The 25970-nt window shown below is 30.3% G+C and overlaps 2 protein-coding genes and 2 long non-coding RNA genes across 5 annotated transcripts; 2 read left to right on the top strand and 2 right to left on the bottom strand.

The window, feature by feature from the left end:
- The first annotated feature begins 74 nt into the window (after positions 1 to 74).
- Positions 75 to 8337, top strand: LOC145966101 (uncharacterized). The gene is made up of 2 exons (XM_083089892.1): positions 75 to 1392; positions 7725 to 8337. Exons 1-2 carry the CDS (start codon positions 75 to 77, stop codon positions 7952 to 7954), a joined length of 1548 nt encoding a protein of 515 aa, XP_082946018.1. The 3' UTR covers positions 7955 to 8337.
- A 292-nt stretch (positions 8338 to 8629) lies between these two features.
- LOC145966100 (U3 small nucleolar RNA-associated protein 25 homolog) lies at positions 8630 to 11527 on the bottom strand. Of its 2 annotated transcripts, none has more exons than XM_083089890.1 (2): positions 11400 to 11527; positions 8630 to 11113 (listed from the first exon to the last, which is right to left on the bottom strand). In XM_083089890.1, the coding sequence occupies exon 2, from the start codon at positions 11088 to 11090 to the stop codon at positions 8754 to 8756; it is 2337 nt and encodes a 778-aa protein (XP_082946016.1). In that variant the 5' UTR covers positions 11091 to 11113; positions 11400 to 11527; the 3' UTR covers positions 8630 to 8753. The 2 variants fall into 2 exon arrangements, with proteins under 2 accessions (XP_082946016.1, XP_082946017.1); XM_083089891.1 differs by lacking the exon at positions 11400 to 11527 and adding an exon at positions 11202 to 11348.
- A 5553-nt stretch (positions 11528 to 17080) lies between these two features.
- On the bottom strand, positions 17081 to 18114 carry LOC145966249 (uncharacterized). The gene is made up of 3 exons (XR_014437000.1): positions 17937 to 18114; positions 17467 to 17545; positions 17081 to 17176 (listed from the first exon to the last, which is right to left on the bottom strand). It is a non-coding gene; the product is annotated as an uncharacterized LOC145966249 (long non-coding RNA).
- A 5922-nt stretch (positions 18115 to 24036) lies between these two features.
- LOC145966248 (uncharacterized) lies at positions 24037 to 25070 on the top strand. Its single transcript, XR_014436999.1, has 3 exons — positions 24037 to 24214; positions 24606 to 24684; positions 24975 to 25070. It is a non-coding gene; the product is annotated as an uncharacterized LOC145966248 (long non-coding RNA).
- The last annotated feature ends 900 nt before the right edge of the window (positions 25071 to 25970 follow it).

Raw genomic sequence — 25970 nt, forward strand, 5'->3', positions numbered from 1 at the left:
CGCAGAGTCATGTGTGATTGAGGAAATCAAGAAAATACCTAAAATTTTCGCGTTGACTCCCCGCAGAGGCTGAGATGAGCATGGATGGGAGCAACGGTGAAGCAAACCCGCAAGATGCAACTGCATCGGATGTCCAGGTGGATGCGCTGTCGAAAGACACAAATGCGGAGATTTATGAAAATCGCGGACCTAAGAAAATTATTCGCGTGATCACCGTGATGGCCTACCTGATCTCGGTGAGTTTCGTAGCTATCCTCTTAAGCGCCTATTACATATTTTTATGGGAGCCGCCGAATCCGAGATTGATAGAGCGAGGAAGATTGCGGGCGGATCCGCAGATGCAGTATCTGATCACCATACCTTCAGAGAAGACGGATTTGAAGAAGAAAGGCAACGATTTTCTGCAAACTGAAGTAAACCGCAAGTACAAACCTCTTCTGAGTCGCATGGCGTACGATGGGGATAATCCCAAGATTAATTCTCAGAACAAGAAACAGGAAAAGCTGAACGCGTTACTGAAACTACAACATTCGCTTATGGAAACTCACGCTCAGAACCGAGATAAGTCGAAACATGAAGCGATCATTTCTAGCATATCCGATAATTCGTCTGTCAAAGTGGAAAAGATGCTCAACTCAACAAAAATAACGAAAAATTCGATCTCGAGCGAATTGCATGAAAACACTACCGAAGAAAAAACTGGAAATAGTAATATTGATCCTCCAGAAGTTACAGATAATACAGATCCTGTAAATATGTTGAATATTGAAAATACACCAACAGCTGCAACTGTACCTGAAAATAAAACAAAACAGAAACATTTCAACGAAAGATCTACCGATGCCAATTTAATTGTCAATCACGAGAAAGACGATCGCAATTACCAGAAGAAGAATAATATCACCAAACTGTATCCTGTTAAATCCAGTAATGCGAAAATACAACGATATACTAACGATATTATAAATGGCAGTAACCATCGCGCTCTTGAACGCAACAATTCTTTCAAAACGGACGAAAAATTTTCAAAAATCGATATTCTCGACGATGTAAAGAAGCTGATAAAACAAGATAAATCTGACGATCACCAGTTGATTAATGACAATCGAAAAAACGATACAAACAATGTATACACGATCACTACGTCGAAAGAATACACTGAAGATCTCACGAATCATCTTCTGTCTATAAACGTCAGTGTTAATAATCCAATAAATTTTAGGCGAAATTATTCCAGTAACAATGCGTATCCTTCGAGCAACCACACCGAAGAAATTGCGCGTAATGAAGCATCGACCATGTCGTCATTTTACGACTCGGAATACATCCATAACGATTCAGGATCCCATCAGCCATCGGAATACTCGACTATTGTAACAAGAAATTCCGAAGGTGAGAGAATTCGCATGGATTTGCCAGCTTTTCTTGTGGCACCGAGATAAACACGGTGGGATAAAGACGTGCTCGTGTGATTAAACAACGAGCATTACGTCATACTCGTGGTTTTCCTCACATGCTTCCAAATTCATGATGTTTCTTTGCTTATTCATGAATCATCAGACGCATGGTTCTACTATTAATAACAATAAATGTACACCCCTTGAGAATAAATTGGCAAATGTAAATAAAAAAGAATATAAATGGAACTTTAAATTATCGATTCGTATTTATATTGCAATTTATTAGATTTGAAATTCAAAAGACGAAGAATTATACAAATTAATGCTCTCGCATCTGCTATAGTTTATATTCTCGCTATCCTCATCAAACTATAAATATTATTTGTTTAACTAAACACAAACGAAGTTTTTTTATTGCTTTTAAATTTTCAAATTTACATAGACTTAATTCTACTTAGATTCGCAATATTATTAATATTTCCTCAAATTTATTTATATTATTATTATTATTATTTCATATTATTATTGCGTTATTATTAAGGTAATAATAATATGAAATAATAATAATAATAATATTACAAGTATAAATTATGCTTTTGTCATATTTATATAAATAAATTTAATCAACTACTTTTGCGCATTTTCTGCTTTTTCTATATTTGCTGCATTATGATTATAAATATAAATTATACTTTTATCACATTTATGTAAATTAACTTAATCAACTGCTTTCGCGTATTTTTCGCTTTTTCTATATTTTCTGCATTGCGCGATATATAAAACAATATATATATGCACATAAGATATTAATATAAATATAAATAAAATATTAGAAAACTTGTACTTAAATATTAGAGTGACTTTGTTTTTTATAACGCAAATATATTTTTGCTTAATTGAAGGAAAAATAAATTTTAATAAGATGAGGATATATATTCAATTAAGAAAATAATTTCTCGATTAAAAAAGAAGGAAATATTCTAAATATGACAGATAGGAAGCAATGATTAAAGCCTTAGAAATAAGTCGATGGATCGGTATACGATGATTATCCGCGCTGTGTAATAAGTGAAACAGGGTCAGGTCGATCTATTATATGGTTTCCTTGACATTACATCACACTTAAGATAACTCATGAATATCATTAATTCCAAATATTGCAAATGACTATGAGTTGTGACAAATGAGCTATTAATTTATCTTCACGAAGAAGCTAATGAAACAAAAATTTATCAAGAATAATTCGTCTAATAAATCCAACATAAATTTACTTTTACTTTGACTATTATAAAAAATGAACAAAAATTTCGATTTAAAAAATAAATTCCGTTCAATAAATATGAATAAAATATTTGAATCGTAAATAAGAGAGAGATATATAAAATTCACAAAATATATAAATTATGTTAATAGATAATTTTGCATAAAAATAAAAAACTTTTTGTGAATTAAATCCTGAAAATGTAAATAGAAATAAAATAAAAATAAAAATAATTTTATTTTTACTTATTATTTATTTAACGAGCTTTCTTATAATATTTTATGGAAACAGATATTTTTCTTTCGATAGATTGTAAAGAATACTCTATATAATTTAACAGAGTCTATAACTTTCTTCCGGAATCTTTAGTCGTTTATAAGGTCCACGCCTATTTTCTTGGTTATAAGAAACTTATACCAAGAGATTGAATAGTGCCTTGTTTGCTAAAGAAAAGATCGAGGGGTTACGTTATGACGTTCTATTGAAACAAAGGAGTGCCAGTTTTTATAGGATAAGTAAAGCGATAAAGTTGCGTCGATCCTTTCCTAAAACGAAATTGCTTAGCAGGACACTCTATGATCCCTATTTAATTCTCGTTACATTTAATCCCATTTCGAGGCTATACTATATCTCACCGATAAAATATTTCATTCAGCTTCTCTAATTTTCATTCGTACTTTTATTTGGTCAGTGACTTTTAAAAAAAAATTCTTCTACAATATAAATTACGCGAATTTTGCATGCTTTTTATAATGCTATTTTAAAAAAAATTAATTATATTTTCCATTGTTATTTTAATTATAAAATCAAAAATAGAAAAAGTAAAATAATCGTATATATATATATATATATATATATATATATATAAACAAATTAGAAATATAATAAAAATAAACTATAAGATCAAAAGATAAAGCGAAAATAACTAATAAATCATTTAGATTTCCATTTAAAATCTTGATTTTATATTCATGTAAATACATTTTATAAACATATAATTACTACAATTAAAGAATTAGATTAGAGATTCATGTGATATACAAATTAAATTAAATTTAAAAAAAAAGAGTTAAGAATCAAACGCTGAAATTAATGCGTAAATGTAATTATTGCATATGTATAGAGCGCAAAGTACAAATCAAATTACAAAAATTCGCAAGAAATTAAGTAAGTAATTTGTCCGATGCTCTTCTACTCAAAATTTCTTATAAATAAAAAAAAAAGAAAATATTTTCTTCTCTTGAACAACTGAAAAAACTTTCCTTGTGTCGAGAAAAGACGCTCGTTTACGACACATATCAAAGATACCAAATTATGTACGATCAATAGCTATAAAATCCGGCAACAAAATCCGCCGAAAGGAAAAGTTTTTTCGACCTTTTCATGGACTGAATATGCACAGGACATTAGCAACGTAAGCGGCTTACTATTTGCGGAATAAAATTGTGAACTTTTCTATGTATTTCCGTTTGCGATCACATTTGAACAAATCTATCGTGTGCGCGATTAAATAATTGTATTATAATTTCTTTTTTGAACCTTTGGCAATCTTTTTACCATGCGACTTCGTTTTAATTTATATACAATTTTCTTCTTTTTTTATTTATAAGAAATTTTGATTAAATGTGACATTGATAAGGATCTAAAATAGATCGAAATATCTGTTGACAAACTACTTGCTTAATTTTTTGTGAATTTTTGTAATTTGATTTGTACTTTATGCTCTATATGTGCAATAATTACATTTACGCACTAATTTCAGCGTTTGGTTCTTAGCTCTTTGCTTAATTTTGATACAATTATGTTTGATATAATTATTAGTTTAAAGAAGAATATGTAGAAATAGACATAGATTAATAATATATATAAATTTCATTCAATATTTATTTATCATTAAATATATTACTTAAGATTGTTTCAATACATATAAACATGACATTTTTTAAAAATATCAATAATGCTTTCAAAAAAGCACGTAACCACTCATTCGTAGAGGCAACATCTGCAATGATGCAATTTCGTACGTCAATAAATTCGTACTTTTATTAGCTACGTTTCCTAGAATTTGTAAAATGATCTTGAGGATTAAAATGTCAGTCCAAGAAAAACATAAAAGTCAAAGTAATGTCAATTTGACATGAAATTTACGTTATATTTTGCTCAATGTGACGTCAATATAACATCAAATAACTTTTAATTACTTTGATTTTGTTCTCTTTAGGAATCAGCAGCATTTTCGAATAAAAGAATAAATCTAGAAAGAACTTAGCTATTTTCTATGTAGTTTGTATTTTTACATAAAACTATCAAAAAGCGTCTCTTATAATATAAATATAAAAAGATTCTTCTCTACATATATAACAAATTTTTCTAATAATTTTCTCCTTTGAAAAAAACGTCACGAAAACTGTGTGAATATATGCGACAATATATTTTTTATTTCGGAAATTAAAATCGTTGATGTAAAACCGATACTTAAACTAATTCTTCTATTTTATAGATATATCAAAAAATAAAATAAAAGATATAACAAAATATAATATAAGGCAGGACAAATCTATCTCGATACAAGTGTAATGGCCTTCCAAGTTTATTAGCCCCTGAACGCTGGCATGAGAAACGAAAGCTCTCGGTGGGTCAAGGTTCCAGAGTTTGCGCAATGGATATCGCTTTTCCGTGCACATATTCGTAGTGGTGCATTTTTTATATTCGCGATACAGACGGCGAGATATGGCTATCCACGAGATCAACGTTCAGAAATAGCCAGCGAAAAACGCGTATTTAGTTGCCTGGAGAAGACGGGTGAGCTCTCTCCACGTCTGGTCTATCGATTTCGAATGTGCGAGTCGACCTTCTCCGCAAGATTCTGGAGCTTGCGAGTAAAACTCCTTTCGAGAAGACACGCCCTTTCGCATCTTTAGAACAGTCCTTATTCGTGATGTGATCAAAGAACATTCAAAATAACAGATCTTTATACCGAAGTTTGGGAAAGAGAGAGCAGATCGAAGATGAAAAACATGTGCGAATAAAATGCGCCGGAAATATAAATGCGCAGTTTAGTGATGTGTTTAACGTTAAGGTACGTCCACTTGTGATTGAAATATCGCAGAAAAGAAAATTAATGAATTCGAGAAAATTCAAGAATATATAGTTATAACTTATGTTGCCACATACATATATGTATATATGTATAGTATTGTTTTTTTAAATATATTTGTTAAGAAATATTTAAAGACTCATCAAAGAAGAGTAGGAATTAATTTCTAGCGTTCGGATTAAAATTTATTCACCTCTTCGTGCGAGAGTTCTTTTTCGAGTTAGCAGTCGATTATAATTAATAGGTAATTAATAAGTCTTGTAGACACGTCTTAAAGACGCTTGAGATTTCGACGCAATTTTCCGAAAAAAATATCTGTTTCTCGGAAATTGAACAATTCTAGCGTCAGGTGGATCCATAGACATATATACTATACCTAGACTGCTAATTTGGACGCCATTAGTGTACTTATATATAATGTACAATTTATACATGACATAATAATCCATTGGAATGTGTTATATATTAATCGCAACTATGGCCGGAATTCATAATCCGATCTTGTATTCAAGATCATCTTAAGTAAGGTTTGAAAATGTTATACGGCTATTTCATTGGCTGAACAGAATCTTAAGACGACCTAAGACCAGATTTAAGACAATCTTGAATATAAGATCGGACTATGAATTTTTTTTATTGAACATATAAAATGCGAACTGCGAAGAGTAACATGGTGTAGAAAGGTGGCAGTAAGGTGTAGAATTCAGTACATAGGCGGAGGACAATAAAACTTCTATCCACATTCCATTTGGTTATTATGTCCGACGTCTATGGGTTACCGTAGTACATAGGTTTCGGGTACACGAATGATTGAAAGTATATAAAGAAGTTAGCAGTCTAGGGTATAGTATATGTCTATGGGTGGATCGCTTATTTTTCAGCGTTGAAAGAGAGCCTGTCCTTTGCCATACAATATCCCTAAAAATCGTAAATCGAAAATACAATTGATACGAAAGATGAGCGCCCACAATGTGATGGCCAGCATCGGTCGCACTTTGGGTAGTCGCGATAGCAAGTCATCGGCGCCTAACGAAGTACGTTTTGCTGGTGAAGAACGAAAGGATAAACTCTACGAGCCCAAGCATAAGCAAAAGCTGGTGCGAGTGTTGACAGTAGTCGCATATGTCATATTCGTCAGCATGGCTGCCATACTGCTCTCTCTGTACTATACCTTTGTCTGGAATCCCAAAGAGCAAACGGTCAGGAGACTGAGGATCGAGAAGTCGGAGTGTCCTAAATCTCCTCTCCTCGGCTCTCTCACGATTCCGCCGATTTTCAATGGTAACGGCATTAATCAAGAAGACGTATTTGTGCTCATAAAATCATGAAAATGTTTTTCTCGAGAAGATTAAAAGATAAACGCCAATTTTACGCTAATGCAACGAATAATGCTAACTTTAATTCCACAAAACGATAATTTTGTAAATTACAAATAAATCCTAAGAATATTTTAAAGATTTTATGCTGCACGAATTTTTTATGTAAAATTATAAAAAAATCTACAAAAATTTCATGCGAGATAAATATGCGATAGAGAGTTCTGCAAATAATTTTGCAACAATTTTTCCAATAATTTTAACTCGACAAAGTAATAATTTTACAATTAGAAATAAATCCTGAGAATATTTTAAAAGTTTTGTATTATACGAATTTTTGATGTAAAATTATAAAAATTTACGCTATATAAAAATTTCATATAAGATAAATGTCATCTGATATTAATCTTGTGATAAGATATAATATAATACAAATATTCAATAATGTCAAAATTTAAAATATTTATATTGTAACATAAATGAAAATTTTGTATTATAAAAATATACTATGAACGTTTTAAATTCTATCTAAATATATGAAAAATTTAAAAGAAGTATAAGTAAATTTCTGAATTTTTCTATTATTAACGAATATATGTACGTAGCTTTAATGACACTAATAATCTAATATTATCTAATTCTTTTTATAGAGACACAAATCGAAAGGATGATCGCAAAATTTACGACAGTAAATAATAAACAGCCGGAGGAAATGGATATATCGACCACGCAACGACAGAAAGACCTTTTGGAAATTTTGACGGAAACCACGGATATCGAGGAAACGTCTGTTGAGCTTACGTCGATATCGACAGTACGAGATTATCGCAACAATTTCACTAGCACTGTAAACATTGACAATGATAATAGCGTTACATAAACGAATACCAGATTTTTTATACTTTCTAACTTAAACGTGAAAATATAAGCTAAAAAAATCAAACTAGTAATCGCTAATAGATTAATATCTATTACTATATTCATAGAAATGCGATTTTTCTACTCTAAGGATAGAGAATGTTAGAGAATCGCATCGATTTAAATTCGCCAAATGACAAATCTTGTAGAAATTAAAGCCATTCTCCAAGATACAAATCTAGAAGTTAGCTAAATATAGACACGTAGATAGAAATATTAGTTATATGAAAGATATTGTTGATAAAATCAACAATAAATAAAATCATAAACAAGATGCATGTATTCCAATATAATGTTTTATAGAATATCTCTGTGCATAGAATCATCTCTGTTACGAATTAATTTTAATTTTACGTTAATTGCTTAATAAGGTAGTTAGATTAATATAATTGCATAAATGTAAATTTTTGTAAGTTATTTTTCCAAATTTTTTTGTAGCTTGAAGAGCACTATAGAAAATATTTTTGTATCGTATTAGTATTATATATAAAAAAATAGTAAAAAAATAGTATAATTAAAAAATAGAAATTTATTATAATTCTACAAATTTATTGTCGCAATTGAAATTCGTCCAATGTCTCATATATAAGTTTTATATGATTAATAAAGACTATTCAATTAAAGTAATTATTTAACATTTAGAAAATAATTGCTTTATTTTATTTACACAGTATTAGCTTAGCTACATAAAATTAACATTATTTTAGGCAGTTAAATAGGTAATAGTTAATTCGTCATATTTATATGAACGCAACAAAACTTCAGCATTTTATTGTATGTATTTTAGATTCAGATGTTATCATTTCAGAAGCTCTACTCTGGCCCACGATTTGAGCAAGCGAAATGGCATCGAATTTGTTATAAATAACGGTTACCGACATATTGAACTCTGTGCCAGAACGCGGATTCTGATACAATCTATCCATTAGATTACACATTTCGCTATAAAAGTGCGGATAGGTGGGCAATTGATAAAATATGAGGTGGCGAATACCCTTTACCCTCGTTCTTCGCCAAAAGTGCCAACGTTCTGTATAAAGGAGAAAATGCGCGTCGCTATGGAAGAACATGTCCCTTGCTCGAGCAACTTTTCGGTCCTCGGTATACTCACAGATTTGCGCGAAACTCAGCTTCTCTTTCATCATGCGATTCCGCACATATATAAAATCGAAATAAGATGGAAAGTAGATCAATGTGTGATTATATATGGGATCCATGTATCGTGGCAGCACCTCTTTCAGGAAAAACTCCAACCTGTTGTCGACAGCTTGAACAAGATCGGACGCCTCGAATCTATGGAACACCTGCGGAATTTTGACAGTCACCTTGTGAATCGAACCCGGCTCAATTCGATTCGCCACCTTCACTTTGCCTGCGTAGTTGAGGCATTTTCTTATCAGTAGCGTGTTTACATGCGGCAACTCGATACTGGAAAAGATCAATGTCTGTCTATAATATTTGCTCCAGCCATTCACGCACCAACTTCTGAGGCGAGAATAATCAATGTCATGAGATTTTTCAGGTTGCAGATGCAGATAATCCAATATTTGATATAGGTGATCCCAATTCTGCATAAGAACGACATCAATTTGGTCCATGATTAGCAATTCTATGGATGAAAGAAAATCGTAGTTTCTTTCTGCTTCTCCTTCTGCACCTATCACCCTTCTAAGACCCAATGGTGAGCCAATTATAATATCAGAGGAGTAAAAATTCGTGTATAATTTTAAAGTCTTCTTGGTGATAGCCATACCTATCTTAAACTTGTCATCAACATTTCCTTGTAGAGTCATTTCATAATCTTTTGGTTTAGGATTCTTCTTAGGTATCGCTAATTCGTTCCCAGTAAAATCTTCCATGAATCGCAACTTATTGATGACAGAGCCACCTTTATCCTCTCCAAATAAAATCGAGATAAACATCTCAACTATTTTCAAGCAAGAATGTTTAAATGGCACTATTATAAGCACTTTGGGCCTAACTAAACCATGATCTCTATATTCATCTGGAATTTGTCCCATTCCACTACAATTGGACTTGGCTAACTTTGCATTATGATGCAATATTTTTGTTCGAGTCTTCAGGACATGATTAATTACATGCAAACAATAAACGAATCGTATCTGATCAGCGTTCGAAAATGTTCTTTCAGGATAATACAGATCTTGATAATTATTTATCACTGAAAATAACTCTCTTTGAAGAGGAGTTAAAGGTGCAGAATCTTTTTCAATTTTATCCTTTATATTATGATAATTAGCTTTCATTAAATTATTCTGAATTTGCGATTTTATATGCAATTTATTCCAATCAATGCTTTCAATTAAACTTGGAACTTTCCCATAATTTGTGTATTGTTTATCCTCATCATCTAGAAGCTTTTTGACTTTTATTGGCTTATCTTTTGAATCAGTATTAGGTTTTGGAATCTGACATATTAAATTTCCAAGCGTGGGCCATTCCAATGTTGCAATCTCTGTAACCTGTGGTGTTACAGAAACCACTTTAAACAGTTCATCATCCATATCATTGCGCAAATGTAAAGAGAACGGATCTCTCAAATGACCAGCATCTTCCTGAGCAGTTTCAGCATCTTCGTAATTGTCCTCCTTCATATCATTTGTAATCTCTTTAATCTTACTGTTATCATAAGATTCTTCATCCGTTTCAGATTCTCCACTCTCTTCTTCATCAAATTCTTTCTTTTCAATTATATTCCTTTCTTTCCTCTTTTTCTTCTTTCTTTCTGTGCTCTTTTCACTTTCATCCTGTTTATTATTATCTTCACTATCTGAACTGGTTACAACTGGTTTCTTTAGCTTTTCCAGTAAATTTTCATAATTGGGGAATTGGGACATAAGGAGCAATTCAGAATCAATTTCTTCTTCTTCGGAACTATCGATTTCTTTAAGTCGCTGACGTGCCTTTTCTTCCTCCACAATTCGCCTGCGAGCTTCAATCTCCTCATTTTTTGCTTCACGCTCTTTGACATAAGAGGCTTTTCTATATTCAAACTTGCCCTTTTTTTGCTTTGGTCGACTTCGCGCGTTTTCGTCAAACTTTCTTTTTTTACCGTGAAATCGCTTTCCTGGTGCCATTAAAATGATAATCCTAGTTCAATCTATAAACATGAATTACTATTAATAAAAAATGTTCAAATAAGATAACTTGTATAATTAATTTAAAACATAATTAAACTCATAGCTTACATTTATATATTTTTTTGTTATTAAATTAATTAAATTTTTCAATCAATTACACAGTAAGAAAACGCTGTAATAATCAATTAACTTAACCTAACCTTTAATTTTTAGTTATTGAATTAAATAATAATTGAGTTATGTACTCGAAATATATTAATCATCAAAATAATTAGATTTTAATAAATCTACTACTAATCTATTTACCCAATTAATAAATTATGCACTTATGAATGATTAACCACGTGCTTCTTGTATACACTCTATTACAAACATACTTATAAAATACTGATGTGATTGCGCACATTTAGTGGCGCGTTCAGAGAGAAGACTGAGGGTCCGTTTACAGCGTCTGATGGGTCGCGTCTGATGCGTCTGACGCCTCTGATTGGTTACGCGATACGCGTTACGCGGAAAATATTAGTCCATGTGAACGGACCCTGAGAGATGTCATGGCCTGCTTTTAGGTGATCCCTGAAAGCGATACTCCCTCTATGGACATTGAAAACGTGGACATAAACTACAAAGCCAAAGTCCATGAATGTTCTCAGAGGGTAATATATAATGTGCACAATTTCTGATTTTGTTCCGTACTATGTGCACGAAATGCCGGTAGCACCAGTGTTGTATAACAAAATATTGATGTATGTAAATTGATAGTAAATAAATTATTCAATCGCGAAAGATACTGTAATATTCAAAGATGAAATAAATATTTTTCTATATTCATTATCATATTTATATTTTTTTATTTACAAAACACAAAATGCCTGCTGTGGGATAAAAACATTTTTAACCGTATTTCTATAAATCTTCTTAATTAGCAGTAAACTGATCTTTGATATTTATCAATAATTTTTTTTAATTATTTAAAATTTTATTAATTATTAAATTAATTATTAAATTATTAATTATTTAAAAAATTTAATTATTAATACATGTATAGAATTTGTCAAATTAATCACTGATTCTTCTGAAGTTTTAATAATTAAGACTCGAAAAATATAGATGTTGCAAAATATTTTAAGTCTCTTCCTTTATATAAAATATAAAGAATTCATATGTTCCATTTTAATATAGCTAACATTATTTTTATATATTTTTATTATAATTTTCATACCAACATTCACTGTCCGATTTATTTGCGATTAATACGCGACTTTATACGAATTTCACGATTGAGAATAAAATACATATCCTAATTCGCGCATGATTAGCTGAATAAGATGAAATGAGCTCTATAAGCTTTAAAATATAATTAAAAATCGCGGCCACATTTAATAGAAAATAACGGAACGAATCATTTTCAAAGTCCCTCTAATAATCGATGTAATTGTAGAATTTAATAAGATTTAAATAATGTAAAGAATCACGTTTAAAACAGTCATTAATAAAGTTATCGATCGTCTTTTAAATTATAGAAGAAAATATTTGCACTACCAGCATTTTGCACGAACTATTAAAAACAATATTCAAAGACGTGGAAAGATAAACAAAGCTTCAATGTATAAGTCAACGATTAAATTATAAGATAAATCGCGATTTAAAATTCCCGAGAAAACGCGACGAATAAATAAATCGATAATATTCGGAATATCCGACTGTGATATGTATACCTTTTATAATATAATAATCGAAGCGCCTCAATAGACATTATAATCGCGCGCGATATAATTATCACATAAATGCGAAGATATTTTGACAGACAATTTGATGACTGTAATATTTACGAATACAGTACTCACTGTCCGAGTCAATTGCGAATCTTTATAAGATAAATCGCGACTCAAATTAACGAGAAAACGCGACGAATAAATAAGTCCATAATATGCGGAATATTTGATCGCAATACGTATAATTTTTATAATATAATAATCGAAGCTCTCAATAGACACGTGCGCGATATAATTATTATCACGTAAATATAGAAAATCGAAAATATTTCGACAAACATTCGAGGTCTGTAATGTTTGTGAATATGCAATTAACCGACCGATTTACTTGCGAATTTTTATAAGATAAATCGCGATTTAAAATTCGCGATAAAACGCGACGAATAAATAAATCGATAATATTAGAATATTCAATTGCAGATACGCGAGTGACATACCGGTAATCCGATAAAAAGAGGAGCGATCTTAAAAATGAAGAACGATTAACATCTCGTATCCACATCAGATTTCGCAAGATCAATCTGCGAAGAAAAGTTAAGTGATCCATTGAATGTCGGGAACTTCAGGAACTGTAGGAGGGAACGAATCTTGGATCTTCCGGACTATTCCCGATAGCATTGATTTCAGTAATAAATCAACGACAATTATCCCTCGTCATTATGTTCAATTCACGAAATTGATATGCACATCAGAAAACATGTTCTTCCATTATTAAGAAACATATTTCTTTATTGAAAATTAAATGGATATAACGACCTTTTTTATTGAAATGTGATTACGAACGATTATATTTATAAATAATAAAATACATGCATTATTGGAGTTTGTGTTAAATGTGCGAACACATATAATTTGGGGTACCGTTCGCGCGCGCGAGATGAATCGAACCCGATATCAACAAGATTTAAAAAATTTCAATTCGAACAGTGTGCAAAATAAAATAAATCAAATAATTTTAAACAATTAATTCTGGATTAATTCTCTAGATTCTTATTCTTATAACGTTTAAATTAATAATTTCTTTTCTTTTAATCAATATCTTACTGATATAGGGGTACCCATTCGATTTGTCTCGAAATATTTAAGTATTCGCACATTTTATGTAACATTCATGTATAATTTCGCTTATATATATAACATTATTAAAAATTATAAAAATATTTTGGATACGTGAATTTGTGCATGTATTCTATTATACATATATATAAAATGGTATATAGCTAAAAACTAATATTTCAAAATGGCGATGGATGTCCAAATCAAATAATTTTATCAATACCTGCACCTATTTTATTAATACCTGCAAATAGTTTCTTAAAAGAAACTAAAAATTAATGTTAATATCCCCAGCACATAGAAATAATTTTTCAAAAGAGACAAATTATATTAATTAAAAATATTCGTTCGTAATCATTTTTATCAAAAAATTTATACAAATTAATTACAATATGAAATTACTTGAAAAAGTGAAATTTATACACAACGCTATATCCATATTTAATCTACTATTAAATCTTTCTGGCATTATATATATAGACAATAATAATACCAATCCTAATAATGATAGAACATTTTTAACGAAGAAAAGAAAAGATACATTTCGCTCATCTAAATATATATTATTTAAATTAATTCGACGTTAAAGAAGCGTATCGTCGTTGAATTACTACCGAAATCATTGCTTTCGGAAATTGCCAGGAAAACCTGAGATTAGTTCCTTCAATCTTACAATAAAAATTCCCAATTTTTAACAGGGCACCGAACTAGACGTCGCGAATGGATCTCACAAGAACCGGTGAGAAATAATTCTCCATGATGAAAATCGTTTCGATTTCTCCGCGGTACGAGCCACGCAACTTTCATTAACGTTTATTTTACGGAAAGAACAATGATAACTATTTTATTAAAACGACAATCTCGTCTAAAAACTCGAAAAAGAACGCGAGAAAAACACGGTTTTCGCAACGATAATTTATTAATTTATTTATGAATATTTTCCGATACGAAAAAAAAAAATTCGTAAATACAAATATAACTGAAAAAACAAATTATTAAATTCATAATAATTAACTCGCGATTCTATAATATCGAAGGTGATCGTTAAATTTTGTGAAGCTAATATTTAATCGTTGACTTATCACATCGAATCTTCATTCTCTTATTCGATATTTCTTTATATTTAATTAGCAATATTTAGGAATATTATCTGACGAGAGGGACAGCGATCAAATTCTTCTGTTAAAATGATAATCTTGTATAAGGACGCGAAGAGAACGCGGAAAGAACACGGTATTTTCGCAATCATAATTTAATAATTTATTTTAAAAATATTCAGTTCCGCGCGATATGGAATTCATAAATAAATAAAGCTAACGAAAAGCATATCATTAAATTTATAATAATTGTCTCGCGATTCTGTAACGTCCGTCAAATTTTATAATGCTTATATTTAATCATTAATTTAGCATCGAATTTTTACATTTTATAAAAATTTTCCGAATTTATTAATGACTCTTTAACATGAAAGTACAAACAGTTACTCTTTTATGAATATTCCAAAAATATATACTACAGAAACAAATACTTTAATTTAATGAATTACTATTATGTAATCATTATACGTATACTTTCGATAATTTTTCGTGTAATTTACATAAGAATTTACAATCGTAAATACAATTTCATATAATATAATTATAGTCATAATTGTATTGTATTTTACAATTAAAATATCACTGTTAGATTATAATTAAAATACAATTATAACTATTTATAATTTACAATTTACAATTTACAAATTTATGATGCTATCAATATCAAATAATAATATTCCATTTATTCAAATATTTAATAACATCGATATAATAATTTGATATTGATAGCATTAACATTTGGATTTAATATTATATTTGATTTAATACACATATATTTTTAAGTTTTAAAATAAAATATAACATGTTAAGATTTCTTAAACGTTAATAATTATGCAATTTCATTAATATTTCTGAAGATAAGTTTGATAATTTAAATTTCACTTTTAAAACATTTTTATTTTTAAAACATGTTATATTTATTTTTACAACGTTTTTAAAAATAAATTCAACTTAATTAAAATAATTTTAATTTATCCCTAGGATTATTGGAATATTAAAAGAAAGAATGAATCTTACTTAATAGCCCTAACAATCCTACTATTAAAGGATTCTAATAATTTTAATAGCTCTAACAATCCTACTATTACAGAATTCTAATGATCTTAAGAGCCCTATCAACCCTAATATCAATAGAAGAATTTTAATGATTTTACTTAATAGCCTTAACAGCCCTACTTCCTGATTAACTAAAATTATTCGAGATTTGAGGAACCTATCTCTAATCATCACCTCACCTAATCATGTATATATTTTAGTCAGGTGCCCTAACCGTGTGCCCTAACCGCGTACCCTAACCGTACTCTTCAGGCCAGTTGAACCTACCTTTCGTTGATCCTGGCCACTTTCTTTCTCGATCTCTAATCAGAGATCGAAGAAGGAGATAATTATTCCTTCTTTTGCCGGATAAAGGGCAAAAGAGCGTGAAATATTTACGCTCATTTAGTAACGATCGTTCGATTTCACGATCGTTCGTTAAATATTGAATATAACTTCATTTTAACTGAAATAAAGCCAAATTACTACAAATTTCTATAAATTATATTTTATAATAAAATATAAAATTAATGTGTGTATTTATCATATAACAAATTATATAATTAATTAATCATTTGGCTTTATATTAAGTTAAAGTAAAGTTTAAAAACAATATCTACAAACAAATTCTACGATGGATGAGCTATGAGCAATTAGAAGATAAGTGCGTATTATAAGAATAAATTAGCATCAAAAATTGATAAAATTGATAATTGTTAATGCGTGTTCTTTATTTAATAAATTAGACAAAAAATCTTTACAAAAAAATCTTTTCTTGATCTCTTCTTTTTTAAATTAATATTTCAATATATTTTTGCAATAGATGCGAAGCATCTATTAATTTAATTTAATAATATAAGCATTAATTTAATTTAATAAGATAAGCATCTATTAATTTAATTTAATAATATCTAATTAATTTAATTTAATTATTTAATTTAATTTATTTAATTTAATCCATTTTAGCTCATCCATTTTAAGGCAACGGATTTATCTACAATCTACAATCTACATCTACATCTGCAATCTCTACGAATCCGTTACCTTAAAGTTAAATAAAAGTTTTTTTCACTCACCGGCACTGATGCGCAACAGCGGAGTTGTTGTTATCGAAGCTAGTTGTCTGTAACATATAAATATAAAATTCATTTATAATAATGCTCACAAAATGCAATTAATATTTTAAAAAATTTTTACCGCGCGAAATTTTATATCCGATGTGTAAAATAATAAGCAGATAAACACGCATGGAAAAATTTTATAAATTTTTGAAACTGTTTTTTAAATAGAAAATTTTATATAACTTTTATAAAAATCTTTCTCTTTAATTCATTTAAATAATAAGATCGAATTATTGTTCGTTTATAACAAGTTACCGATTTATAACAATTAATGTTAAATAATAATATTCACCATCAGGTTGTTCCGCCGGTGCAGGATGCCTCTCCTAGGCCTGCTCCTCCTCTCAGATCATCAGGGTTGTTGCATCAATCTATAACATACAAAAGAAGATTCCAATGTAGCAGCGTTCAAAATAATTAATATTTCAAAAATTATTGTATACATTGAATTTTATATTCGATGCATATAATAATAGTAGATTAATAAAATAATTCTATAAATTTTAAAAAACATTACTAATAATTCTCTTATAACTTTATAAAAGCTTACACCTTTACAAGATTATAGCTTTAATTTAAAAGCTATAATCTTGTAAAGGTGTAAGCCTAAATTTCTATTTCTTTAATTCTCTCTTATTTAAATATAAATAAAAAAATATAAATAAAAACATCAAATTAATTGTTGCGATTAACTATTTAATTTAAATTATAATAAATATATTTAATATTTAATATATAATTACAAATAAATAAATTGCTTACCAGAAGATTGCTCTGCCGGAGCCTGAAGCCTCTCCTAGGCCTCCCCCTCCTCTCAGTCTTAGGCGCGCGATACTTAACGGCACTCCCGCACTCACGAGCGATATTTTTATATCGCTATTTTCGCTTTTTTACGCGCGATACTAAACGGTTCCCGCACTATTTCGGTACGATAAAAAATTTTCTATTTGATCGCCCGATGTATATACTTAATATGTATATACTTTGAACGGCACTCCCGGTTTCGGTACGAGCGAAAATCCCATTTCACGAGAATCAGCTTCGAGTCAACAGGTCGGGAATGCAACGATACAACGAGCAAGGACTAAGCCCAAACCGGAAAGAAGACGAAACGATTGACGGAAATAGAGGAAAATGAAGTTCACCAACTCTTTTTCGCGCATAATTATCCTATCTCGTATCGAACCTGGAGCCGCTAATCACGATTTCAGGTGCTCCGCCCGGACATATTATGCCTCCCGCGGTTGCTATATGCTACACCAGGCTAGTAGACGGCAAAAGAAGAGGATACCCACATTTTTTAAATGCTAACATTCAGCAATTTAGAAAATGGGGAGGCAACCCCTTTTACCGAGCGAAAATCGTGCCTAGGGGAATCCACTCGACTCCTCGACAGGGTTAACACACGCAGTGTGTGTGGCTGTAGACGAGCAAAGAGAAGGGACCCATTGACGACCATTCCGAGCAATCGATCGAGTTCTAACTAATTCGGGCCGAATCACTTGACAAAGCACGAAGCAAGAGTGTACGTTGCATAGCAACGTGTGCAAACTCGAAACATCCCAGTTAGTTGGCATCGGAAGTAGAGACTCGTGACAATAAATGAAATTGGGATTTTATATGAAAAGTCCAAAAGTTCCGCGAAAACGCGACGACGCGAGAATACTACAACGCGAAAACGCGGTAACGAAGCGCTTGCCGTCCGTGGCACGTTGACGGCACCGACGACGCGAAAGGGTACTTAGCTTCCCATTCAGGCACCTTAAGATTTATTATAAATAGAAAAATTTAAGATAAACCTCAAGGCACCATCCAAGTACTAAGCCCTCCCACCGCGACAAGGTGTACCCCATGGGAGGGTTATATTATATATAATTTTATATATAATATAACACATAATTTGAAATTTATTTTGTAATATAGTACATAAATTTAAATTCGCAAATATAAACGATAAATAAAAATATAAAGGATAAAAGAACATCTATTATACAAAGCAATGTTCAAAATAATTGATTTTAAACTTAATTATTGCGCGCAATTAATTTTTACATTTTTACTTTTAAATAGATATATTTTAATATTATAAACTGCGTAATTACAAAATAATTTATATTTCTTAGATATAAACTTTTAAAAATATAATAAAAAAAAAATTTCTATTTTTTTATATATGAAATATTTAAATAAATATATTAATTTGAAATGTTTTATAAAACATAAAAGTATCTGAAAATATTAATTAATAAAAAATTTTATAAATGTTTTAATTATTTTAAAATAAAATGGAATATTTTTTATAAGTATATATATTATATATGTTACAATTTAAAATCACTATTAAATCACAATCAAAGAAATAAAACGAAACGAGAAACATGTATATTTTGAATATATATATTATTGATAAATAATTTATATATTGTTGCGTCCGCGGAACGCGGTATATATCGAATGCGATATATATCGAACGCGCGCGACACAATCGGCATACGCTGACGCTCGTGCACTCGTAAATAATAACGCGATTTAAGGTGCACAAGAATTTTAATAAATCGCGAGTAACATACAAGAATTCAGAATAATCGTAAAACGGATCACAAATAGACGCGCGTCCGCACAACTTGACAGCTGGGCTTAGACTCTCTGACAGTTGTTTTTTATAACAATATCTTGACAACGCGCGCGAAAACGATCTTCTTCGAAAGAATTCAACGGGTGACGAATACATTCAGCGGGACGGGACGCGGGGACGCAACAATATAATAAATAATGAATGTGATAAATAATTTATATTAATGACTTACATCATATCTTATTGATCCATCCACTTCCAAAACCTCCTTTTTTCTTTTGCTTCCTTCGCTCTTTTCTCGTGGCACTTTAATCCTCGTTGCACTTACACTTATTCACGAAAAGTTCTTCGTTGTACTTGCAATTGTGTTTAGAGAAAGAATTTGATAATATATGAAACGTCTCACATCACTACTTCATTGCTCAAGAGCCACTGAGCGAATGATCGTAAGTCAAGAACATTACCGCGGTACTGTTTATATCGCCAGGGTCGACTATGTAAAGAAAGAATTTGATAATATATGAAACGTCACTACTTTATTGCTCAAGGTTACTGTGCGAATGATAATAAAGCCGTGTAACGTATTAACAATAGCGCGATACTGTTTATCAAGGTCGAACACGGTGTTATTGATAATTCTCTCGTTGCCGAAATATTATCTGTAATATAAAATATTCGCGCGCGGAATATTAAATTATAGAAGTATTTTAATTTATTGATTTAAATTGATTATTTTTTAACAATTTATCACGGAGCCTTTTGTTATGCTATTTATTTGCATCTATAATTCGATTGTTTTATATACTTTGTATTCTCTCGTAATCCAAATTATTTTTAGATTTTCAAGTAGAACGATAAAGTAACACGGATGAAATATATTTGTGACTCTAGGTATTGAAATAATAATTATTGTCCGTAAAGCTCGCAACGAAATGATTATTTATTATCTTAGATTTCTATCACTTTGATTTTTCTACTTGACAATCTCAATATAATTTGGATTGTGAGAGAACACGAAGTAAAACAATCGAATTATAGATGGAAATAATTATAACGAAAGTCTTCATGAGTGATGAATAGTTTAATAAATGATCAATTAATCTTAATCAATAAATTAAAATACTTTTATAATTTAATATTCCTCGCGCAAATATTTTATATTACAGAAAATATTTCGGCAACGAGAGAATTATCAATAACACGGTGTTCGACTTTGACAATATAAAATATAAACAGTAGCGCGCTACATTATGGCTTTGTCATCATTCGCACGGTGACTCTCGAGTAATAAAGTAGTGATGAGAAACGCTTCGTATATTATAATTTTTGTACTAAACACGATTACAATTAGTATCGAAACATAATTTGCTTTAAACATTAATATAAATTAATATAAATTAATATATTAATTAATCTAAATTAATTAATTAAAAATTAGTTCACGACATGAAACTGTATCGCAACTATAAATCTTTATCGAATCGCAATCATTCATTACCGTGATTAAAAATTGAAACAAAATATACATAAAAGGGGATAAGAGACTTAATTATGTTATGAACTTTCGATTGATGCTTATTATATTTCATTAACAATATTAGAATTAATTATATTTTGACCAATACCTTAAATTTTAACAATCCTTGTTAATTAAACAATGTACAATTTAATCGAGAATCGATTAAATGATAGGAATCCAAAATGTTAAATAATTGCTTCGATCGTTGCGATCTTTACGGACAATAATTATTATTTCAATACCTAGAGTCACAAATATATTTCATCCGTGTTACTTTATCGTTCTACTTGAAAATCTAAAAATAATTTGGATTACGAGAGAATACAAAGTATATAAAACAATCGAATTATAGATGCAAATAAATAGCATAACAAAAGGCTCCGTGATAAATTGTTAAAAAATAATCAATTTAAATCAATAAATTAAAATACTTCTATAATTTAATATTCCGCGCGCGAATATTTTATATTACAGATAATATTTCGGCAACGAGAGAATTATCAATAACACCGTGTTCGACCTTGATAAACAGTATCGCGCTATTGTTAATACGTTACACGGCTTTATTATCATTCGCACAGTAACCTTGAGCAATAAAGTAGTGACGTTTCATATATTATCAAATTCTTTCTTTACATAGTCGACCCTGGCGATATAAACAGTACCGCGGTAATGTTCTTGACTTACGATCATTCGCTCAGTGGCTCTTGAGCAATGAAGTAGTGATGTGAGACGTTTCATATATTATCAAATTCTTTCTCTAAACACAATTGCAAGTACAACGAAGAACTTTTCGTGAATAAGTGTAAGTGCAACGAGGATTAAAGTGCCACGAGAAAAGAGCGAAGGAAGCAAAAGAAAAAAGGAGGTTTTGGAAGTGGATGGATCAATAAGATATGATGTAAGTCATTAATATAAATTATTTATCACATTCATTATTTATTATATTGTTGCGTCCCCGCGTCCCGTCCCGCTGAATGTATTCGTCACCCGTTGAATTCTTTCGAAGAAGATCGTTTTCGCGCGCGTTGTCAAGATATTGTTATAAAAAACAACTGTCAGAGAGTCTAAGCCCAGCTGTCAAGTTGTGCGGACGCGCGTCTATTTGTGATCCGTTTTACGATTATTCTGAATTCTTGTATGTTACTCGCGATTTATTAAAATTCTTGTGCACCTTAAATCGCGTTATTATTTACGAGTGCACGAGCGTCAGCGTATGCCGATTGTGTCGCGCGCGTTCGATATATATCGCATTCGATATATACCGCGTTCCGCGGACGCAACAATATATAAATTATTTATCAATAATATATATATTCAAAATATACATGTTTCTCGTTTCGTTTTATTTCTTTGATTGTGATTTAATAGTGATTTTAAATTGTAACATATATAATATATATACTTATAAAAAATATTCCATTTTATTTTAAAATAATTAAAACATTTATAAAATTTTTTATTAATTAATATTTTCAGATACTTTTATGTTTTATAAAACATTTCAAATTAATATATTTATTTAAATATTTCATATATAAAAAAATAGAAATTTTTTTTTTATTATATTTTTAAAAGTTTATATCTAAGAAATATAAATTATTTTGTAATTACGCAGTTTATAATATTAAAATATATCTATTTAAAAGTAAAAATGTAAAAATTAATTGCGCGCAATAATTAAGTTTAAAATCAATTATTTTGAACATTGCTTTGTATAATAGATGTTCTTTTATCCTTTATATTTTTATTTATCGTTTATATTTGCGAATTTAAATTTATGTACTATATTACAAAATAAATTTCAAATTATGTGTTATATTATATATAAAATTATATATAATATAACCCTCCCATGGGGTACACCTTGTCGCGGTGGGAGGGCTTAGTACTTGGATGGTGCCTTGAGGTTTATCTTAAATTTTTCTATTTATAATAAATCTTAAGGTGCCTGAATGGGAAGCTAAGTACCCTTTCGCGTCGTCGGTGCCGTCAACGTGCCACGGACGGCAAGCGCTTCGTTACCGCGTTTTCGCGTTGTAGTATTCTCGCGTCGTCGCGTTTTCGCGGAACTTTTGGACTTTTCATATAAAATCCCAATTTCATTTATTGTCACGAGTCTCTACTTCCGATGCCAACTAACTGGGATGTTTCGAGTTTGCACACGTTGCTATGCAACGTACACTCTTGCTTCGTGCTTTGTCAAGTGATTCGGCCCGAATTAGTTAGAACTCGATCGATTGCTCGGAATGGTCGTCAATGGGTCCCTTCTCTTTGCTCGTCTACAGCCACACACACTGCGTGTGTTAACCCTGTCGAGGAGTCGAGTGGATTCCCCTAGGCACGATTTTCGCTCGGTAAAAGGGGTTGCCTCCCCATTTTCTAAATTGCTGAATGTTAGCATTTAAAAAATGTGGGTATCCTCTTCTTTTGCCGTCTACTAGCCTGGTGTAGCATATAGCAACCGCGGGAGGCATAATATGTCCGGGCGGAGCACCTGAAATCGTGATTAGCGGCTCCAGGTTCGATACGAGATAGGATAATTATGCGCGAAAAAGAGTTGGTGAACTTCATTTTCCTCTATTTCCGTCAATCGTTTCGTCTTCTTTCCGGTTTGGGCTTAGTCCTTGCTCGTTGTATCGTTGCATTCCCGACCTGTTGACTCGAAGCTGATTCTCGTGAAATGGGATTTTCGCTCGTACCGAAACCGGGAGTGCCGTTCAAAGTATATACATATTAAGTATATACATCGGGCGATCAAATAGAAAATTTTTTATCGTACCGAAATAGTGCGGGAACCGTTTAGTATCGCGCGTAAAAAAGCGAAAATAGCGATATAAAAATATCGCTCGTGAGTGCGGGAGTGCCGTTAAGTATCGCGCGCCTAAGACTGAGAGGAGGGGGAGGCCTAGGAGAGGCTTCAGGCTCCGGCAGAGCAATCTTCTGGTAAGCAATTTATTTATTTGTAATTATATATTAAATATTAAATATATTTATTATAATTTAAATTAAATAGTTAATCGCAACAATTAATTTGATGTTTTTATTTATATTTTTTTATTTATATTTAAATAAGAGAGAATTAAAGAAATAGAAATTTAGGCTTACACCTTTACAAGATTATAGCTTTTAAATTAAAGCTATAATCTTGTAAAGGTGTAAGCTTTTATAAAGTTATAAGAGAATTATTAGTAATGTTTTTTAAAATTTATAGAATTATTTTATTAATCTACTATTATTATATGCATCGAATATAAAATTCAATGTATACAATAATTTTTGAAATATTAATTATTTTGAACGCTGCTACATTGGAATCTTCTTTTGTATGTTATAGATTGATGCAACAACCCTGATGATCTGAGAGGAGGAGCAGGCCTAGGAGAGGCATCCTGCACCGGCGGAACAACCTGATGGTGAATATTATTATTTAACATTAATTGTTATAAATCGGTAACTTGTTATAAACGAACAATAATTCGATCTTATTATTTAAATGAATTAAAGAGAAAGATTTTTATAAAAGTTATATAAAATTTTCTATTTAAAAAACAGTTTCAAAAATTTATAAAATTTTTCCATGCGTGTTTATCTGCTTATTATTTTACACATCGGATATAAAATTTCGCGCGGTAAAAATTTTTTAAAATATTAATTGCATTTTGTGAGCATTATTATAAATGAATTTTATATTTATATGTTACAGACAACTAGCTTCGATAACAACAACTCCGCTGTTGCGCATCAGTGCCGGTGAGTGAAAAAAACTTTTATTTAACTTTAAGGTAACGGATTCGTAGAGATTGCAGATGTAGATGTAGATTGTAGATTGTAGATAAATCCGTTGCCTTAAAATGGATGAGCTAAAATGGATTAAATTAAATAAATTAAATTAAATAATTAAATTAAATTAATTAGATATTATTAAATTAAATTAATAGATGCTTATCTTATTAAATTAAATTAATGCTTATATTATTAAATTAAATTAATAGATGCTTCGCATCTATTGCAAAAATATATTGAAATATTAATTTAAAAAAGAAGAGATCAAGAAAAGATTTTTTTGTAAAGATTTTTTGTCTAATTTATTAAATAAAGAACACGCATTAACAATTATCAATTTTATCAATTTTTGATGCTAATTTATTCTTATAATACGCACTTATCTTCTAATTGCTCATAGCTCATCCATCGTAGAATTTGTTTGTAGATATTGTTTTTAAACTTTACTTTAACTTAATATAAAGCCAAATGATTAATTAATTATATAATTTGTTATATGATAAATACACACATTAATTTTATATTTTATTATAAAATATAATTTATAGAAATTTGTAGTAATTTGGCTTTATTTCAGTTAAAATGAAGTTATATTCAATATTTAACGAACGATCGTGAAATCGAACGATCGTTACTAAATGAGCGTAAATATTTCACGCTCTTTTGCCCTTTATCCGGCAAAAGAAGGAATAATTATCTCCTTCTTCGATCTCTGATTAGAGATCGAGAAAGAAAGTGGCCAGGATCAACGAAAGGTAGGTTCAACTGGCCTGAAGAGTACGGTTAGGGTACGCGGTTAGGGCACACGGTTAGGGCACCTGACTAAAATATATACATGATTAGGTGAGGTGATGATTAGAGATAGGTTCCTCAAATCTCGAATAATTTTAGTTAATCAGGAAGTAGGGCTGTTAAG

The sequence above is a fragment of the Camponotus vicinus genome, unplaced genomic scaffold (genome assembly GCF_025532165.1).
Source record: "Camponotus vicinus isolate PSW18456_S1 unplaced genomic scaffold, iyCamVici1.0 SCAF_2, whole genome shotgun sequence".
Taxonomy (NCBI): Eukaryota; Metazoa; Arthropoda; class Insecta; order Hymenoptera; family Formicidae; genus Camponotus; species Camponotus vicinus.